Source organism: Fundulus heteroclitus, chromosome 23, assembly GCF_011125445.2.
Source record: "Fundulus heteroclitus isolate FHET01 chromosome 23, MU-UCD_Fhet_4.1, whole genome shotgun sequence".
NCBI lineage: Eukaryota > Metazoa > Chordata > Actinopteri > Cyprinodontiformes > Fundulidae > Fundulus > Fundulus heteroclitus.
The window spans coordinates 2,463,824-2,485,049 of record NC_046383.1 but is presented as its reverse complement, the minus strand read 5'-3'; the positions used below and the strand labels follow the sequence as shown (position 1 = coordinate 2,485,049).

At 39.9% G+C, this 21,226-nt stretch overlaps 1 protein-coding gene across 11 annotated transcripts in view; it reads right to left on the bottom strand.

Annotated features, from left to right (window-relative positions):
• Positions 1-20,880, bottom strand: part of med12 (mediator complex subunit 12) — a 58,520-nt gene extending 37,640 nt beyond the window's left edge. For 5 of the 11 annotated variants that reach the window (XM_036127584.1, XM_036127588.1, XM_036127592.1 and 2 more), the window contains exons 1-18: positions 20,709-20,879; positions 15,962-16,066; positions 15,671-15,862; positions 10,550-10,709; positions 10,270-10,445; positions 9,777-9,887; positions 7,529-7,801; positions 7,280-7,426; positions 7,001-7,100; positions 5,872-6,008; positions 5,490-5,621; positions 4,435-4,561; positions 3,959-4,188; positions 3,818-3,877; positions 3,543-3,716; positions 2,169-2,313; positions 1,345-1,463; positions 5-148 (exon numbers count right to left, since the gene is read on the bottom strand). In XM_036127584.1, coding sequence (XP_035983477.1) covers positions 5-148; positions 1,345-1,463; positions 2,169-2,313; positions 3,543-3,716; positions 3,818-3,877; positions 3,959-4,188; positions 4,435-4,561; positions 5,490-5,621; positions 5,872-6,008; positions 7,001-7,100; positions 7,280-7,426; positions 7,529-7,801; positions 9,777-9,887; positions 10,270-10,445; positions 10,550-10,709; positions 15,671-15,862; positions 15,962-16,066; positions 20,709-20,810 — 2,634 coding nt within the window. In that variant the 5' untranslated portion in view covers positions 20,811-20,879. Of the gene's footprint in view, positions 1-4; positions 149-1,344; positions 1,464-2,168; positions 2,314-3,542; positions 3,717-3,808; positions 3,878-3,958; positions 4,189-4,434; positions 4,562-5,489; positions 5,622-5,871; positions 6,009-7,000; positions 7,101-7,279; positions 7,427-7,528; positions 7,802-9,776; positions 9,888-10,269; positions 10,446-10,549; positions 10,710-15,670; positions 15,863-15,961; positions 16,067-20,708 lie in introns of all 11 variants that reach the window. The other 6 variants (XM_036127586.1, XM_036127589.1, XM_036127590.1 and 3 more) reach the window with 2 other exon arrangements.
• Between the last annotated feature and the right edge of the window lie 346 nt (positions 20,881-21,226).

Here is a 21,226-nt window from a genome sequence, read left to right as displayed (position 1 = left end):
TTACCTGAATAGCAAAGTCTATGAGGCCACTGATGTTGAGCGAGTACTCCATGAGGTCAAAGATGAACTGAATGTGCTGGACGAGGGGCAGGTGATAGGACATCCCTAAGGCAAAGCTGGTGATCTGCTCCAGAACGTTTCTGGACACCTGCGCACAAAACACAGAAAAACATGATCTAACTAGTTATGAGTTCATAAAACCCTTTAAGACTGTTACAAATAAATAGAAAAACTTTGTAAGACTCATTTGTTAGACGTGAAGCTGCATTCAAAGGGCTGCAAAACTATCGATTATTTTAGTAATCCGTTAACTTATCCATACATTTTTGGGTTAATCGATTATTCTAAAAAGAGATTTTTTTTTAGTACACATATCAAAATAAAAAGAAAATGCTTTGAATTTAAAAATGACTGCATATCGTTTGTAAATTGCAAAAAAAAAACATGTTGAAAAGATCTATTCACAAACACACATCTACAGTTCAATAAATATTAAAAAAGTCAATTTATTTCAATAACTCACTTCACTAAGTGAAACACTTTGTTTATGTTTTTAAAGCCTTTATTTCTGTTATTTTATTTTCACCTCCACCTGATAAAAACACAGCATTTAAGATTAAAATATTCCATCAGACCAATAAAAAAAAGCACAATTTCTTATGCAGATATTAATGAAAAGTATGTTTAATACCAGCTCAAAGGTTGTTTTTTTCCCAAAAGGTAATTTAAATCTGGCAAACAAGCCTCTTAGAAATACATAATTTATTGAATAGAACCGTATACCTGTTGGGCAGAATGGTAGACAAGACAACTAGGGCTTATTAATTATTTTGCTAACTGAATAATCTATTGAACATTTTTTTGATGACCGGATTAATAATCAGATAGCAAAAGATGTTTAATAGGTAACATATACATTTATTAAACATTCTTAATCTTAAATGCAAATGTATAAATTTTTTGCATACTTTTAGCTTAATTACTGTTTCGAGTAGGGCTGTCAAACAATTAACCTCACATCGCTAAATAAAATCAAGTATAACCAGGGTCCTTTCTCATAGCACTTTTTAGTTTAACATTAATTTAGCTTTACTCACAAATAAGCCATCTATAGTCAATATTGTTTTACGTTGTTTATACATTTTATCAGGTTAAATATAGAAAGGAAAATCCATTCTTAATATCTAGGTTGTCATATTCATCCTACAACTAAGATTTTTCTAAACACAGACACACATTGACTTTCATTTCAAAACAGCCTTGAATAAAGTTCATTATCCGAACATTTTAATTAAATTCTGGCATGAAAATGACAGATTACAAATCTGGCTGCGTTTGTCGTACCTGGGAGGTGACCTGATGCTGGTCAAAGTGGGAGAGGTGCTGGAATTTGGAAAAGATATCTTCTGCAGTCGGAAAGGCTTCGGGCTTACTCCTCTTCCTCTTTTGTCCTTCCTCCCCACCTGTAAGCGCAGCAGAAGGGGGCCGATGAGTTAAGAGGGGGTAAAAAAATAAAAATAAAAAATAAAATGGCCGACTGTTCCTTTCAGTCCGGCAAACAGGCCAGTCGTAAAATCCACTCGAGCAGCTGGTCTGTCATTATGTTGCCCCCCCCCCCCCCCCCCCCCCAGCCTTTGTTGTTGTGAAGCTTCACAACAACAAAGGCTGGAATAAAACACTTTAAAATGAAAGTCACGCTTTTCATTAAAGAAACAGACTTTTAGGTCTGAAGATCGCCTTAATAAGGTCACTTCTATCCAAGACGATGAGGCCAAGAATGAAAATATCTGGGGTGAGATGGAGAGTCCCGTCTTCCAGGGCTACAGAGGAATGAGTCAGGAAACAGCTGGAGCAATACGGTGAACTAATTAGCCAGCATTGTAACTTACATTGGAAACATTAAAATACAACTTCTGCTATCCTTGGTGTTGCTCGCAAAGACAATGTATTTTAAATGCAAAGAGAAGTAGAAATAAATCCAGCCAATTAAAAGCAGAGTTTTGATGAAGTTTTGAAGCCATTTCACCAACTGCGTTTTCGTCCTTGAAAAAGTAAATTAAATACAGCTAAAACATGTTCCAACAAGAAGTACAGGCAGTAAAAACACGAGTGAATTGAAAAGCTGGCCCATCAGTCAAACGATAATAGACCCGAGCTTTGGCCGTCACCTGTTTCTGCCGTGCTTTTGCGGTTGAGCACCTTCAAGATGTCTTTGGTAATTTTCTTGATGGTGTGTCGCGCCTCATCTCTCAGTTTGCCCACACCGTAGAGGACGACTAAACGCTGGTTGCATTCATGACTGGCACTTTCCTCCTACAGATGGAGAAAAAAAGACTCCACTAAACTGGATGCCCTCAGTAACTCGGCAGCAGCACAGATGGAAACACGGTCTTCCTAGGAGAGCTGGAAGGTTACCGTTTTAAATACATAATATTCTACATGCAAGACTTTATTCTGTTTAAAGAACAAAACCCAAATACATGAAAACTATTAAAGCAAATATGTTTCCTAATCAAAGCATCACAGCAGTGTTCTTAACTGGAAATGGTTCAAATCGTCAGAAAAGAAAAACAAAAAAAAAAAACATCATCTAGACCAGGGGTGTCAAACTCATTGTGGTTGAGGGGCCGCATACAGCTTAATCTGATCTCAAGAGGGCCACACGAGTAAACTCATTGCAAGATTAAATAGAACTAATAAATGTGGACTTGTTGATTTTTTATATTAAATTAATTTCACTTTTACACAGTATATTATGAATAACCTCAGCGTTTTTATGAAAAGTATGTGCAATTTCAACAATACTTTTACTCAGTTAAACATTTACTTGGGCATTATGCATAAGAACTGATCACAGTGATTGTACAATGTTGAAAAACATTTATTCAAATTTTTTGGAACTTAAAAACACTGTCCTGCATGACAAAATACATCAAACAGACGGGCCGTATGTTTGACACCCCTGATCTAGACAATCCAGCTAGTCTTGTTAAAACATTTGTTTTATTGATGTTACAGTCACTATACACATAGTAGATGTGAATTGTGTGTGTGAGTGCAAAAAACAAAATAAGACAATTAAATATGTCTCTAGGCTAAACAAACCTAAGATGAAACACTTTCAATTACCTTGTCAAGTCGCTAGTTTGATTTATTTAACAACATACAAAACCTAATTTGTCTGAAACTTATAATACCTGCAACTGGTTGGTAGAAAAAGCCAAAACAAAACAAAAAAAACAGGAGTATTCTCCAAATCAGCTTTCAAAAAGTATTATTTTTTTTAGGGATCATATTCATTTTTCAATTTCTAGAATGGCTTTTCCAACCAAATTCCAAATCTTTTGGTCAATTATGGCCCTTTTTTTTTATTTTTTATAAATCTCATCACAAACAAAAACCTTAAAAAAAAAAAAAAAAGATACGTTACCCTCTGAAAACACAAACTACAAACATTAAAGTAACAACATATCTGTGATGAAGTCTGTGACGTGGGGCTCAGAAACGTCGTTTCTCATGGCCGGACAGCGAGTCGCTCTCACCTGTGGAATAGGGAAGTGCGTGGCGTACTGAATGTGTCGGGGTTGCTCGTACAGCTGAGGGAAGGCGGGGTCCATGCTTTTGTCCTTGCAGCTGCTCTTCCCATCCTGCTCCTGGGCGGGCTTCTCTGGGGACGGACTCCCCTTGGACTCGCAATGCATTGGCGGTGAGAACATCTGCGCGTTAAAGGGGGACCCTCAAATTACATTTCATCCGACAACTTTACAATTAAAATCAGACGAGATTGAACGACGACGGTGGAACATACATCGGTTACCTCATCAAAGTTTGCACTGGAGTTGTGCTCAGGCTCCATGGACTCTGACAGACCAGTATCCTGTTGGGCAAACGCTGTCAGGTTACCTTTTTTTTTTTTTTTTTTTTTTTAAACATAAACCAGTTGCTTTCTCCAACTCACCTCCATCTTGACGCTGCTGCCAGCATCCTGCTCTTTGCGCTCCGACTCATCGGAGGGCTCGTCGCTGGGGGAACGCGGGCGCGGCAGGTGGGAGTCCGAGGCCAGGTCGCCGCGGGAAATCAGCGTGCACATGTAGATGTTGTGGGAGAAGACGTCGTGTCGGATGAGCTCACAGAAAAGTAGGACCAGGTTTGAGAACTCCACTCGCTCGCTTTCATTCCCTGGCTCCGCTGTAAATAGAGGGTAAAAAAAAAAAAAAAAAAAAAAGAGCATTTGAATAATTTAATATTCTCTCCCCCGCTGAAACAATAAAAAAATAAATAAAATACTCTGCAGTTAATGAAATCAGCAGAGCACCCAAAAAGGATGTTGAGGATGTTCCTGCTAATGATGAAAGCAAACATCAAAATGTGATGCAATTTGGACTGAAAACATGTGGAGGCAATGAGAAAAGCCGGAAACAACGGGAGACTCACTAAGCGTGGGGGCCTGCGTGTCGAGGAACTGCAGCAGTACGTCCTGAAAGACCGGGAGGGTGGCAGCTGAGAGCGAGCCGGACGACACGGAGCCTTTCTCATCCACCACCTCTGACTCACCACACCTCTGCAAAAACGACAGAGAACAGGATTTTAGAGTCAAAAACAGAAGAAAAAACACAGTACCCACACCTGCTCACAGTGATTTTAAAATTCATATGCTCCCCAAATGTAATTTTAAACTTATTGGCCTGGTATATATCCTCCCTCCCAAATACAGACCCTATTCAATTACAATAAATTATTTAAATATCTCTTAAATTTCCTTTCAAACCAAATTCACTCCGAGACCTTACAAATAATTCCTTAATATAAAAAGAATTCCCACTTAGAGGTACCTTGTATAGGTAGTTCTAAAGTTAAATCTTTGCCTTTCCCACGTCACAGGAAAGGATTTTGTCCTCCCCCCCGACACTAACCAACCATTTAGTGATCTTTCTCCATTTTTGGTTTGTTCATCCATTTTCCTTCAGCACAGGATCATAACATCTCAACAGCGTTTGGTACCGACCACAGAAAAAAGGTGAACGCTTCCTTAATTGTAGAAGAGAAATTGCTATTTTAAATAACTAGTCAAGTATGTCGAGTCTTTTTTTTGTATATTGACATGCAAAAGTATACACAATTAATATTTTTTTACATTTTTGCAACTACAGCTGCAGGCGTTTCAGCTCTGCACACACAGAAGCTAAAAATTTTGCTCATTTTTTTGTTGCAAATTAGTCTGTCAGATCTGCGAAAAGCAATTTTCAAATCTAGCCACGGATACTTATTTAAATATAAGTCTGGACTTTGACTAGGCCGATCTACCACATGAACATGTGTTTAACTAAACCGGTCCATCATGTTTAGCACCATCGTCCCAGTTTAAGGTTTTTTTTCTAGACCTTTAATAGGGTTTCTTCTCGGATTTAGATCCATCCATCTTCCATCCGTGTGGGGATGGTGCGTTTAGGGTAATTTGTAGTTTTCCAGTTGGGTGCTGTGCCTCATACCTCTGCTTCTATCTCAGCCTGTCTCTTCTCCAGCAGCTTAGCCACCACCATGGCTCTGTGCCTCCCCGAGCGCTTACAGCACACCGCCCACTCGCACAGCAAGGTCACCACGGCGTCGTCATCGGGCGACATCTGCACAGAGACGGGAGTTAAAAGGGAAGAGAAGATGAGAACACGTCCCTTTTAGTGGCTCCATCACAGAAGCTAGCCCGTAACGGCGCTTAATTTTTTATTTTAGTTCGTTCAGAAATAATGAAGTGGGCTTTAACACTGGCCATATATTTCCCATTACTCTAAAGCGCTCTTTTTAATCTCCCACTGAAGAGATTTCCAGTTATATTACATGCATAATGAAACACTCACGAAGGGAATCTGTTCGTACCTCGTGGCCATCCTTGCTCTGGCCAGAACCAAATATCCTGTTGTACAGCGAATCCAGCGAGTTGTTAAAGTCCGATTTCTCAAAGCTGTGGTTGTCCAAAACCTCCAGGGTATGGAGAACCCTCCCAATAGTAAACCCTAAAAAAAGAAAAAAGACAGTCTATCATATGATCCTGTTCTCCCAATTAGGGCTGAACGGTTTTGGAAAATAATCTAATTGCAATTTTTTTCTTCTTCTTAATATTTCTTAATATTGAGCTGACAAAAAAAAGTATACATAATTTAATGCTTTGCTCCCAAATAAATAAGCCTTATTAAAATTCAGAGCCTAAAAAATATGTTCTCAAGTCACCTAATCAGCAAACTGATTCTACCCATGTGCAATTTACTTCCAATAATTACGGCTGAACGATTTTGGAAAATAATCTAATTGCGGGTTTTTTTTCTTAATATTGCGATTTAATGCAATTTTTTTCCCCAGTTTAATTTATCATGTCTATTTAAACATATACAAAACAACAAATCAATGTGTTTCCTCGCCGTGCGGATTAGGTGCTAAAAGACCCACAGCATCTAAACTCAGAGCAGTAATGATTGTGTTCTGCCTACGATATATTTCAACCAAAATTGCAATTTTGACTTTTCTCCACATTAACCATAAGCAACAAAAATAGCCTCTAAATAAAGATGTTTGTAAACAAGGACTATTTTAAATATTAACTTTTAATGTTTCTATTGATCAGAATATTATTCAAGAGAATAGCTTTTAATTTAATTGGACACCAATCCTTGTTGAACATAAAGTGCAACCAACAAACAAGTCTATGTATTAAACTGATTGACCTGTACTTAATGCTATGTATAATTATATAAACTCTAAAACAAGTAATAAAATTAGATTATCTCACTGCTGCAACTGTCTTCCCTTCCATGTGGAGGCAAACCTACTTTAAACATTTTACTGACACCTAATGGACGCGTCTAATTCCCTAATCGTTACATTGCTCTGCGATTTGGAAATTGCGTTTTCTTTATAATCACAACTATATTGAAAATGCGATTAATTGTTCAGCCCTACTCCCAACTAGAGAAAAGGATCTGCGAGGACAAAAGCAGCGCATCCATCTTACCTGCAGTGGTCTCCTGACACTTATCGAACGACCACCTGAACTCCACGGCCTGGCCGCGCTCCTTAACCTGCTCCTCGATTTCTCGCAGCTTTGCACGAACCTGCAAAGCGGATTCAGATTAAAAAAAAAAAAAACGCCTCCCAGAAAAACACAAATACAGCCGATCTTCAAGTGTTTAATATTTATCTGCTGACTTCATGTACAAATGTCTTTGCTTGCACACAAGAACAAGGTGAATAGAGAAATAAAAAGCCATAATTAAGCTACTGCGGGAGGTACCTGTTGTGTGAAGGCGGTGTTGCCTCCCGGCATCGGCAAACTGGAGGGGGCGATAGGCAGGAGGTCCAAGGGTGAGCCGGTCTTATTTCGGCTGTCTGTTAAGGAGTAATGCCACACCAAAGCACTGGGGCAGCACAGAACTATGCTCTAAAGGGAGAAGAGTGAAACGTTCCTGAAACGACCATTAAAAAAAAAAAAAAAAGCCACATAATACTGCGGTGAAATAGCGTGGAAGAGGAGACGAGGCACCTGTAACATGCAGCTGAGACCAAAAACCAGAGGCCTGTGCTGCGGGCAGACGTAGAAGTCGGTGAACGGCGTCTGGGACTGGGTCCCGCCGGCAGGTTGGGAGGTCGGCGTGGTGGGCAGAGCGTTGCCTTGCTGTGCGAGGATGCCGTGCGCGGCGTGGCCCCCCGCGCCGGGGCCCAGGCTCCCGTCGCTTAGCAACAGGTTGAGGCGACGTGTGCAGAAGTAAGCCAGCCGTCGTGATAAATAGGCCGACTGTACAAACTCTCCTGAGTACTGAGGCACAGAGGAGGAGAGATTTGCAGCATTAGCGAAGCCCAGTCAGTGTCCATTAAACACTGATGAGCTTTCAGAGAAGAAGGGAAAAGAATTGCTGAGGCACCCCCCCCCCAAATCGAGAAGGTGCTGTTAGCAAGGGGCATCAGATTTCACCAGAGGAAGCACGATGTAGCTCTGTGCAACCTGATCATACAGTGCCTTGTAAAAGTAATCATCCCCCTTAAAGTTTGTAACATTTTGTGACGTTACAACCAACACGCCATGGACCTCAGAGAATCAGCCAAGAGGCAGATGGATGGGAGATTCTTACAACAGGACCAACATTACTGGAGCAATCCACACGTCTGGAAGTTTTGAAAAGAAAGCCACGGCTGATATAAAAGCGGGAAACTTCCTGTTTACAGTTTTCCTCAAGCAATTAGAGGACAACAACACACATGTGGAAGAAGGTGCTCTGGTTTAATGTAGACTTACTGCCCTACATAAAAGAGGCTACGTGCAGCAGAAAATGACCACTGCAGATCGCTGCGTTGAAACACGGTGGTGGCAGCATCATGCTGTGGGGAATTATTTTTTTTTTTTTATTTTTTTTAGCAGGGGCAAGCAAGTAGGGCGAAAAAAAATCGATTTAATAGATTAATTCAAACGTACAATTTTCTTAAGGATATTATTTTTTGGGGGAAATAAATAAATAAATAAATCAGGATTTTATTTTGCCGATGCTCTCATTGGGCTTCCATGAAGAGAAAAGCTTGCAATGCTGTATATGTTTTGAAAAATATATTGTCAAAACATTTTAAAAATGAAACTTTGTTACCATAATAAGAGCCACTTTAGTTTTGACTTATTCTTTAAGTTAGTTTGAAGTTACACAAGTGAAGCCTGTTCTCAGCTCACTAGAAAACATTTTGATCCATTTTCGTTGTTTAAAAAAATGGCGTGGGTGGCCATCTTGTTTTACAGCTTAGTTGAACTTTGAATTCAGGTCAACTCCCAGGGGAAAGGCTTCAAATACATTTAATTTTTTATTGCCAAACCAAGAGGAAAAAAAAAAAAATCTATTAATCGGATTTGGTATAATTAAATTGTAGATTTTATTTTAAAGCCATATCGCCCAGCCCTATATGTAAGCTGTTCAGAGCGACTCTAAGAAAACCTGTGGAAGACTACAATAGAGTAGAGACTGGGGAGGCAATGCACCTTCCAGCAGGACATTTAACATACAACCAGGGCTACTCTGTGGTGATTTAGCTTAGAGCTTTGGAATATAGTGAATCACACCCATCATCATGGCAATTACAGAAGGCTGCTAGGATCCAATACTGTGCAAGATATAATTTTTTTAAATATAAAGTATTCACGACTCCCTTAATGTCCACACCAAGTGCATTACCTGATTGGCTGAAATATTAAAGCTCATTAAGAATTGTGGGAAAATTAACTCACAGTACTGAAAGATAAGTGGCTCCAGAAATTGTGGTTAATTGTAATCAATAAATTTCAGCAATAGTATCACAATTAAATTTTTTTTTCCTGGAGTCGTACTGCCCTGCTGTGCACTTGTGAACCACGATGGCCGAGTCAAGGTCTTAATCTAATTAAGAATCTGTGGCAAGAGCACAGAGGCTCCCAGAACAATCTGATAACACTCGAGCTTATTCTGCATAGCAGAACGGGGAACAATGAGTCTCTAGATGGGCTTAAGTCCTATCCCAATAGACTGCAAGTGTAGCCAGATGTGGTTCAAAGCAGAGCCCCAGTGATGCTGGACACAGAAAACACACTAAACCTCTTTGTATAAATTCAGAGCTTTTACAACCTCTCTCGTTCTACTTCACAATGACACCATATTTACGATTACAAAACTCTGAGTTAAATGTACTCAAGTTGGTTGGTGCAAGGGGTATGAATATCGTTGCAAGGCACTGCATGCTTCCTACGTGTAATCAATTTGCTGATGCTGCGTTTTTACCTGTAGTAAGAGGGGCAGCAGAAGTCTGAGAAGTTCGTCTTCCCCCGGACGGACCTTCTCGAAACACTCCAGCACCCACGTCAGGAACTCATGCCTGTCCAACATGCCATCCTGGATACAAAAATCATCGTTAATGATTGTGTCTTTTAATGCTCAATGACAAACTTGTTCATTTACAGTGATGTAAGCAAAGGATTTATTCAAGAGAAATTTGGTGTTTTGTTTTTTTTCTAGCATAGTTCTTGTTAATACCTATTAAGGCTTGTTACTGATGTATGCTGCCCTATTTTATCAACAGAGTTAAAAATTAAACTGCAGACATTTTTGAAGTTTTATCATTTAATTTAGCTATTACAAATAATTTTATTAATTCATTGATTAAAAAATGGACAGAAAACAAGAATAAACAGGGTCAAATAATAAATAATCACAAATAGCTCTGTAGTAATCCATAAAAAACCCAAAAAAACTGAGTGTCTGTGTTTGATCTCACCTGAAACATGAACATGGCGAGTTTCTCGTTGTACTCCCACTGCTTCATGGCCGTGTCCACGTCTGCAGGCGTGGCTGGAAGCGGGGAGCTGCAGCCCTGGCTAGGAAACTGTCGGTAAAACTCTGCGATCTTCTGCAGCTGCTCCAAGAGATATTTAGTAATGATCTGGGTCCATTCTACAAACACAACAAACAGACGTTTATTTCAAAAGTGCAGATAAATTAAACGCCATTAAATCCACAAAAAAAGGGTCCAAACTACATGGTTTTATCTTACTTACCAATACAAGGATCAATCACGTGCCTCTTCTTGACTTTAGTTTCTGTGATAGCTGCATGATATGCACAGGTCATCTTGATCATCCACGCTGAACGCATGACGGGGACAGAGTACTTGGCCAAGAATCCAAAAACCTCCTCCTTTTTGCTAAAGATTGGTACCTGGAAGAGAGGCGTTACACGTGCATTAGCAACACAGAGGAAGGGAAATCTAACATTTCTCATTAAAAAGCAGAAACTCCTGAAACCTTAAATTGCTTTGATTGGTTTCAAAAGAAATTGCGTTGTCCTTTTTCTATGCAATTGATTTTTCAAAAAGATTTGAAACAATTTGCAGCGTCGCATGAATTACAGAGTCGGAGGAACGGAAGGGATAACTTCACTATTAATATTGTTTAATTTTGTTATAAACTAAAACATTTTTTTCCCCCGGATCAACAATACTTTTATCTGTGAAAATCCTCATTAAAGCCAGTTTTAATTTATCATAGGGTGAACAAAAGAACTACAACAATGTGTTTGTTCAGCTGCAAGTCGGAGAAAAAATTAAATAAAAAATTTTTTTTTAAAAAATCTGTCCGCTTCTGAGAAACGCTTAATTAAAAATCATTTGGTGAGAGAAAAGAAAATCAAAAACACTACAAATAAATTATTTCCAGTGTTAGAAACATCAACACAACAAAAGTTGTTTCCTTTTCCAAACACAGAAGATTTGTGACCATTCAATCAAAAAGGATGAACAAAAACTTGCTTTTACGAACAGAAAGCAAATAAAAAACGATTTTAAACAGTCTTTTGTTCAATAATGGAAAATACAGCTCAGTTTAAGCCATCTTTCTAGCATAAGATTAATTCCTACAAAAGCCGAGAAACAAATTTTCACAGAAGCAATAAAAGATTTCATCCTAATTGGATTTTTCATGCAGCTTCGTGGTATGGTTGTATTTTGGTCTGTAGACAACACAACATCCACTGAGCTCAGACCAAGTACACAAAAAAACAAAAAAAAAACAAAATGCAATTATATTTTAAAGTCAGAAAACAAAGAATATTAAAAAAGTGTTTTAATGAGCACATTAAAAACACTTTTCTGACACAATTAGAGCCCCTGGAGTAACGGCTACTATAACAGAAAGGCACTACCCTTTTCTGGATTATGGCTGCATCTGTAACCTTAAGGTCTGTCACCCGGTTCGGCAGCAAACCAAAAACAGATTGTGGTGTTAAAAAAAAAAAATCTAAACAGAATATGTTGAATGGGTGTGTGGGAGATTACTGGGAACGGAGAAACAGGACTAGCTGTAAAGACCTATTCAGGAACCGTGGGTGAACTCCATGTAGGTAAAACAGGTGGAGAGGATGGATTTCTCCTCATACGTTGAAAACAGTCTCAATGTTGGAAACGCTTTTTGATTATTTATTTTTTAAACAGAGTACAGCTGAATTGATTTCTTTTATCCTTCAAAGCTTTCCAACATTGCCACTTTTGTAAAATCTGGTAGCCTTTTTTAAAAAAACAACGTACAATTAAGCCAAAAATGATTCTTATGCCTGGCAGATTTAGGCAGAAAGTACAGTAATGTTTTGATTTTAACAACATGTGACATCTTACTCGAAGTGATATTATTGATTTGGATTGACCCAGCCAAAAAGCTCATTTTAATCTGATGAGACGGAGTGGAGGGAGCTAAAGGTTGGGGTCAAGCGAGAGGGAATTTCCACCTCGAGCACTTAAAGGTATACTATGCAACCGGGGTTGATTTTCCAGCGAGGCTCCCCCCAGAGGGCGAAAGTAAAAGTGCACTGTCGTAAAGATGCTCAGCTGTTCTGGTTCCTCCGTCAAGCCAGGCTCGGTTGTTTTGAGCTTAGCAGACAGGCGAACGCAACGAAAAGTGGAAAAAACGGCAGTACAAACAATGAATAACACAGTGAAGGTATGAACATCAAGCTTCTTGCAGCGCTATCTTGGCGAGGCGGTCGCCGCCGCCTCGCCAAGCCGCGACCGCCGCCGCCTCGCCAGTTTTATTATTATTATTATTTTTTTTTTTTTTATGTTGGCGAGACGCTACCGCCACCGCCTCGCCAAGCCGCAGCCGCCGCGGTAGCGTCTCGCCAACATAAAAAAAGATTATTATAATAATAACAATAATAATAATAAAACTCAATATGCTTGCATGTTTATTTGACCGGCTGAGCGGAGCGGAGCGGGGGGGGGGGGGGGAAACAAACTTTGCACCGCTGACCGGCTGAGCGGAGCGGCGCGCATATCGAGTTAGTTTTATTTTTTTATTATTATTTTTTTGGAATGTCGGCGAGGCGGTAGCGTGAGGGAAACCCTACAATGTTACTTACAATCGCATCAGCAGAAACGCGAGGTCCGAGTCAGCCTTGCAGCCTTCTATGTTCACCCGTGTACGACTCCTCTCTCTGTCCAGAGCCCATTTCCTCTTTCTTGCCTGCTCCAACATGGGCTTTCGCTGTTTTCTCGCTGGTTCCGCCATGATAACTGCACAAATATCGCCACTGCGCTACCAACGAGCACACCTTTCACTGCGGGCGTGTAGCAGTTCTCGCCGTAAAGCAAGACCGACTCTCGTGATGCACACGAGACTACTGAGCCTGTGACTGCGGGCCGACTGCTCCTGCAATTGCAAGTGCGGTATTTCCCCCACAGACCACCAGGGCGGCCGAGAAAACCTTAGTTCAACCTGAAATGACTCATTTAATCATCCAAAACGGTATGGAACATATTAATTAACTGAAAAATGTTGCATAGTATGCCTTTAAGAGTTCATCCTCAAAGATCGATGGCCAAAACACCAGTGGAAACATGCAAACCGATGGTCAGGGACTATAAAAAGAGTTTAACTGCTATAATGCCGGGAAGATGTTGATTATTGAGACAGGTATAAATAGTTTTTGATAGTTAAGAGTTGCTAAATTAATCAGATTTTTTTGGTAGAACATCATTTTGAATCTTAATCTCTCTGGGGGTATGAATAGTTTTGGGTTTCTTTGTCCAAAAGCCCTTGTCTAGAATTTCCACACAACAACTGCTGCTTCTGACTTGCTTAATAGAGATGCACCGATTTAGCTTTTTGCGATCCAATCCTATACCGATACCTGGGCTAAGGGTATCGGTCCGATACCCGATACGATACTAATGTTGAATGAATAAACTGTGTAGCTGGCCATGTGAGTGAAGTTATCAGGCTTGAAATAAAAAAGCTTTTCTTTAGCGTAGTGCTTTTGGAGGTGCCTATTTAAGCTTGTGGTGTTGAATTTACCAACCTTATCATCCTCCCTCCCAACTTACGTACTGCAAATACTGCATGTTGCAGTCGGACTTGTTGGCGTATCAAGTTTGAAATGTTTCCAAATAACAGACTTGGCTCGTTCCAGGACTTGCTCCATGTTGCTCAGTATTTGCTAGCTACTGTGTGTGCTCTGCATAGCAGCCATTGCAAACATAAAAGTGACTAGAGCAGCGTAACTGTATTGCCGTGTATGAAATAAAGAAATATAAATAAATGACTGGATCGGAATGCTGGATCGGCATCAACCATCCGAACCAGCTAATTGGTCAATATCGGAGTCGATATCCGATCCGGGTATCAGATCGGTGCATCTCTATTGCTAACTATGCTAATTGCCAGGGATGGGTACTGAATTTGGTACCAGACAAATCCCATCAGTACTACCGGGTACCGATTCACGTAAAATCAAACGGTACCATGTTTTGGTACCATGACACTGAACACAGCATTGCACGCACAAGAGCGTGATGACGTCAGTAGCCGCTGGTCCAGTCAAAGCATGGCTGATAGAAAGAACCGTCTCTGCTTTCCAAAATGCGCTGCAGATTACGCTTGCGGCAATATTTGTTAGGCGAAGTGCGTAAATGCTAATCTGAGGAAGCACCTGGTCAGAGATGCCAGTTTAGTGAATTTCTCGCTATGTTTGGCGACTTGTCAGACCCTTCCAGCAATCCTTTTTTCAAAAAAAGTGACTAGTGAAAAAGCTAGCGACTTTCTTCTGTTATTAGCGACTTCCTGTGAAAGTGACAATCTTTCTGGAGTTATTGTTTAGGCAAGTCTACAAGCTTCTCTAAGCTCCGTCTCCCAGACAGATGGACAGCTGCCTCGTCCTGAACCTCGCCGGTAGTCAGAGAAAAGAGAGCCGAGAGGAAAGCCTCTGTTTCCTCATTGTAAATCTGTCCCGGCCTGATTTACAAAGCGGCATATAATGTTTTTAATGTATTGTTTTCCTCTGTGAAACTGTTGCACTAAAATGATTCCCTGAATTTTGTTTACACACAGCGTTAATCCTGTATTCACCTTGTTCACTATGTGCCTCTGATAAGGTTCATTTGTAGATCCAAACAAGTTTATATATTGAAAATATGTTAAATTGAGAAATTTTGAGATTTTATTAATTAACATTTAATTACCACATACACATAAAAGTACTGACAATAGGTTCAGTTAAGTACCAGTACAGATTCCCAGGTACCAGGTGTCGATACCGCATGGTTTCAAAATACGGTCAAAGGTACCCAACCCTACTAATCGCTAATAAAAGAAACTCAACTATAAGGGTTTTAAACATTGTTTATAACCTTATTTCAGAGACTGACGTGGCATCAATCACAAACAAAATTATTGATGCCCATTAATTAAACATGAAAATTCAAGATTTATTTAGTGACTGTATTATCTAAAGTATTAATATTTTTGTCTTTTTCTATGTTTGATGGATATATTTTTATATCAATGTTACAAATGGGCCAAATATGGAAAACTTTGAATTTCCCTTGTAAAGCAGGGCAAATTAGACAGCCAGGAGACTGACTGTCAGACTTCATTAGCTCTTCTTTTTATCTCATCATGCTGTGTCATACTATTCATCTATATTTAGACCCGGGTTTAAATGGCTTAAAACTAGAATAATTAGGCAGCATTCTGGGTTGTAAGAACATGCATACGTCCAATTTAGATAAATGTCAGATAAAAATAGAAGGGCTTGTTCGACCACATAGTTTAATGATGTTTATACATACGTCTTTTGAGAAGGTAACCACCAGTAAATAGGAGCTAGTAAAGACGACTTCTCCAGTTTCTCACCTTTTTAGCCAGCTGTGTGAGCGGTTTAGTTCCAGCTAAATCTGTAAACCAGTTGTTGATGGAGCTCTGTGACCTCGCCGTGACGAGCCAGAAATTATCCTTCTGGTTGACCTGCGGTTTGCGCTTCCCTGTATCCGGAAACGTGTTGAAGCGCAGCTTCTCCGCGATGATGCTGCTGAAGTTTGAGCTGATCTGTAAAGCAGTAAATTAAAAAAAATAATTAATTGATGACGACAAGTCATTGAAATCATCAAATGTCTGACTTGGACGGGACTGATTAGTCAACCTCACCTTTGAGGGGTTAAAGTTGACATTTCTGGCACTGCCATGTTCATCACCAGACACAGCAGGCTGGTTGTTAAATCCTTGCTTTACATTCAGAGCAGTCAACTCATCCTGAAACACACACACACAATAATCAGATTCATGTGTCAATAAATAGAAAAGAACACACAAAATATCAAAATATGTAAATGGCAACCGCATGAAAAACTGACAAAGAAAACGAATCCAAACTCTTAAAAACGAAATTGATTTATAGCAAACAAATGAAGGCCAGGCATTTGTAAGACAGCCTAGCTGAAAAACTAGTAACTGACTTTGTGTCATTGGATTATTCTGTGTTGAGGGAAACATTAAGACAGCACCCTAAAATCTGAACTTCTGAAACAAGTAAAACTATGCAAATGTGTCTCCAGATTAAAAGGCAACGCTTTCGGTCCTTTACGAGCTGCTGCACCCGGCTGAGTGACAGGAAACATGGCGTCAGCAAGAGATCTGCCAGTTGAATCAAAAAGGTTTACAAATGTCCTTTGAAAGGGTAAATTAACATGGAGACAGATGGATGGATGGATGGATGAGTGATTTATGGCAGAGGAAAACAAAATTAAAGCCAGTGAAAAAGTAGGTTGGAGTGAGTCGAAGTGAAATAGTATGAACATGCTATAACCTTTTAGCTCCAAATGTATAATTTTTGATACAAATATTTCTAAGATCTCTACCTCTTCAACAAAGTCAGTATTTTTTTTTTTTTTTGTCTGAACATACAATTTACAACATAAAAATGAATATATTTTACACACCCTATAGCAAAATGCAGAAAACATAAGGAATTTTTTGGTCTAATGTATCAATTATGATACAAAGAGAATTTGAAAGCCTGACTTTTTTTTTTTTAAAGCACCCAAAAAAAGATCGTCTTTTTAAAAAAATGTGATGTTTCCCCACAATTACCTGCATCAGGCTTTAAAGGGGGAATAATCTGGCAATGACAACTTTTGTAGGAAACTATTTGTAGGACATTAATTTGAACAGTTTCAGACATTTTGAGATATTTGATATTCCCTCCCTTTTGTAGAGCTCAATGGTGCACACCCATGTCTGGCTAACCTTCAAGATGAAGTCTTGCTCTATTTGTGCTTTTACGAACACGCGAGAATCCATCTTGTACAGCTTCGGCTTCAACCAATGAGAAGTGCCTTGACTAGCTTATTTTCTGTTGGTTTCTCATGATGCGTGCTGCTTACGTTTTAATTTGATACCGTGGTTAAAATCAAACTTTGGTAAGCGGGCACTAGGTGTTGCTTTGCCCAATGAGCTTGGATTGTTTTGCTCATTTCCCCAAACGGATTCGATGGGAGCACGCCCAGATTGATATTGTGCAGAACGTAGAGTGCTACACATAATCTAGTTGGCCGGTTAATGTCTGGCTAACACACCGAGAATCTTACAGTGAGCTCAAGGGAAGAGACGATGCTTGAACATTTATTTTGGGGTAGCATCCTAATGACATCAAAATAACTGCCAGAACAAAAGCAGCAAAATTCACAGCCAGCAATAATATGGGGCTGCATACCAAGTAAAGGTCCAGACTAAATGGTGCTAGATGGACACTGAAATTCAAGCAACCTTTTCTCAGCCAATCTCCCGAATAGGTTTGTTTCCAAAGAAATTATCTCTCAGGATGCAAATGCATCTCAAGCAGGTATACCTGCAACTAGGGAAGACATCTTTAAGTTAAGGGAAGGTGTCATGGAAGTGAAGCGAAACACGTGATTGGATGATCGTGTCAACATAGTTGTTTACACTGACTAAATCTGAACAATTTTCCCAACCACCTTCTTTCTGGTGACCTGTTTAAACATTTATTTGGGCAATTATTTTTTGTTCCACTTATAATGCTATATGCAGAGCTCTGTGCACCACTCCCACTCTACCCCAGAACTCCCACTCTACCCCAGAACTCCCACTCTACCCCACAACTCCCACTCTACCCCAGAACGGGATTATGTAGTCAGAACATCAGTCAGCAAAAGATTTCAGAAAGACACTTTTCCTATTTCAACTAGAAAATCCTACTAGGCTACCGCTCCACACACCTATATTACAAATAGGATTACAATTTCCAAAACTTTGCACACCGGAATTATGGAAAACAAGGGAAAATAGAAATAATAGATGAAAAACAGGGCCAAATTAATGAATCAATCGATGTATGGGGGTACAAAACACGTAAACCTTTGAACTTTCATTTACAGTCTGCAGATGTACCCTTCTCATGTGTTTTGGTGCCAAACAAACAGCATTAAACCTTTTCTTCTAAAAATGTAGTCCAGCTCAAAAGATATAGCCAGCAAAAAGTATGGATTTGAAACACTGCAATTGTAAAAAGAAGGATGCTTTACAAAAGCATTGTCCTTTGATACCGATCTGTCAACCTAATGGGCGATGAAAGAATAATGCTTTTTATTCATTTTGTCCATGCTTCAAATGATTCAAGCCATTTGCAAAATTAGAGGTACAGCATCTACTATCAACTGTAAAGATCTTGATTCCTGAGTTCATATTTTTTTCTACACTTGAAGAATTATTCATATTGTCATAATTATTTTCTGATTCAGTTTTCCTCTCATCACTACATTAAATGACTTTTTAAGCAGTGACCCCCTTGTTAAATCATAATTTAACTATATCTTACCAGTTCCTTTGTTCAATTTCCCTAGCCTGACTACTACCAGATCTGTAGAATCAAGAAATAATTTAAAATAACCTTTCAGACAAAATGAAGTAAGCTTAAAGATATTTAAAAAAAAAATTAGCTCATCATTCCCCGAGCTACAGAGATTGCAGGAAAGACGATAAAGTAATTGATGTCAGTCAGTCTGGAAAGGGTCACAAAGACATTTTGAAGACTTTGGACTCCGTCGAAGAACAGTAAGAGCCATTATCCACAACGAGAGTGAAAATAGAACAGCGGTGCACCTTCCCAGTAGTGGCCAGCATCCACAAAAATAACTCACAGACTCATCCAGAAGGTCACAAAATGCCTCACTTACCTCAGTTAACACCAGTGTTCATTATTCAACGACACGAAAGAGTCCGGGCAAAAATGCCACCCAACGGAGAGCTCCAACCTCGCAACTATTGCAGACCAAAAAGTACAAAAAGCCCACTTGAACATTGGCCAAAACAGAAAAATAATCAACCCAGACATTTTGGGAATAATATTCTGTGTACTGAGGAGCTTTTGAGATGACGCATGTCGTAAAACTACCAGCAGAAGAAAAGCAACAACAGCAAAAGCAACACGTACGGTTAAACATGATTGTTGTGATGGTCTGAGGGCTGCTTTGAACAGCCACTTAGTATGAATCAGGAGTCATGAATCCGGAAGGAGAACCACAGGTGTTCACTTTACAACCTCAAGTTCAAGCACGCTTGAGTTATGCAGAAGGAAAGTGATCCAAAACCCCATAAGCAAGTCCACCACAGATCGGGTCAGAACAAAAATCAAGGCTTCGGAGTGGCCTAGTCAAAGTTCAGACTTACAACTCACTCAGCTGCATGACCATAAACGCTGGAAAACTCTTCAATGTGCCTGAATGAACAGGATTCTGACAAAAAGTATGCTATTGTTTTGGACAGCACTGCAAAAAGTGAACTAAAAGTAAATAAAGCTTCCTTGAAGTGAATGCATTTGTCCTCGATTTGAGCAGGTAAACAAGACCATCTGCCAATCAAATGAGATTTTTGCACCTCGATCGTCTTATTTCAAGTGCAGGATATCTAATAATTTTAATTTAGGGGGTAAAAATACTCATTCCATTGGCTTATAGTCTTATTTACCTGCTCAAATCAAGGAAAAAATACACTAATATCAAGAAATTGTACTCTTTTAGTTCCCTTTTTGCTTCTGAAAACTGCATTTTTTTAGCAACACCCAGTTTACTTTTTTTATATATATTTATTGTCTTTCATTATCTGAAACCAAACAGAATAAACCCTACAAAGGGGGAGGAATACATTTTGACAGAACTGTGTAGGTTTATCTCTCTCTATTTCAGATGGTTGACCAGGACATAATGTTAAAATGTTTGGGACGCTCTCTAACTAGACAGGAAAGAGACGCGCCTTGCCAAAACAAACAAACAACCGATGAATAAAACCACAAGCACTCGGGAGCTAAAGGTTGGTAAACGATTTTTTATTATAGAGCCATAAAACCCCTTCCAGGCTAAATGCGCAAATTTCCATCAGCCTAATGTCAGAACAATGGCATCGCTTAGCCTGTCATGGAAACAAATTAACGCTGGCCATTTGTTTTTAAAGCGCAGGTTTTATCTGTCGTCGTGTGGCAGACAGTTAGATAACACAAACAAAACAAGTCGCGTAGGTTTTAAATTTCCGACGTCTTCTGTTTCGCGGTGGGGAAACGGGAGAAACGTAGCAGTTTGTGCCAAATTTATGTTAGCCGAGCAGCTAGCTCGGCGAACCGAGTGGTGAAAGCAGCGGCTTGTTTTTTTTTTGTTTTTTTCCTCCAAACTTAAGCCGGACAGAGCTGGTTAACAAGCTGCCATCCTGGAGCTGCTGCGGCTCATTGTTACTGTGAGGCCCGAAGCGTCTGCAGGGCTGCTAAACGGGCTAGCTTGTTAGCTAGCTAGCAAGCTAGCTGTAGCATTTTTTTCCTCCACCAAAACATCGCAACTGGGCTTTCCCATTCCACATGGCGAATGTTTTTTTTTTTTTTTTTTCCTTTTACCTCTTTTTGCTTCGGATCCTGGGGGTAGACGTCTGGGGGGCCGAGGCGTTGCCGCTTTAAAGGCCGGTGTTCGTAACTTAAGATTCCGAAAGCAGCCATCATCCAGCGGCATCACAGCCAGGGCTTTCCTCGTCCCCAGCAGCAGCAGCCTGAGCCGGGCTACAACAGGCAGCGCAGGCAGGCGAGCTTCCGGGATGCGCTCCGAGCCCGACTTCAAAATAAAGGCGCACATGGAAACGAGACACTAGACAAGGACGCCTATTGTGGAAAGTTTGCACACGAATCTGAGTGACATCCCCATTCCTTAATCCACAGGGTTCAATTAGTCCTCCCCTTGCAGCCATAGCAGCTTCAACTCTTCTGGGAAGGCCGTCCACAAGGTTTTAATTTAGAGAGTTTAGGTGGGAATTTGTGACCATTCTTCCAGAAGCACATTTGTGAGGTCAGACACTGATGTTGGACGAGACGGCCTGGATCTCAGGGTCCATCCCAATACCCTTATTGAGTAAGGACTCTTT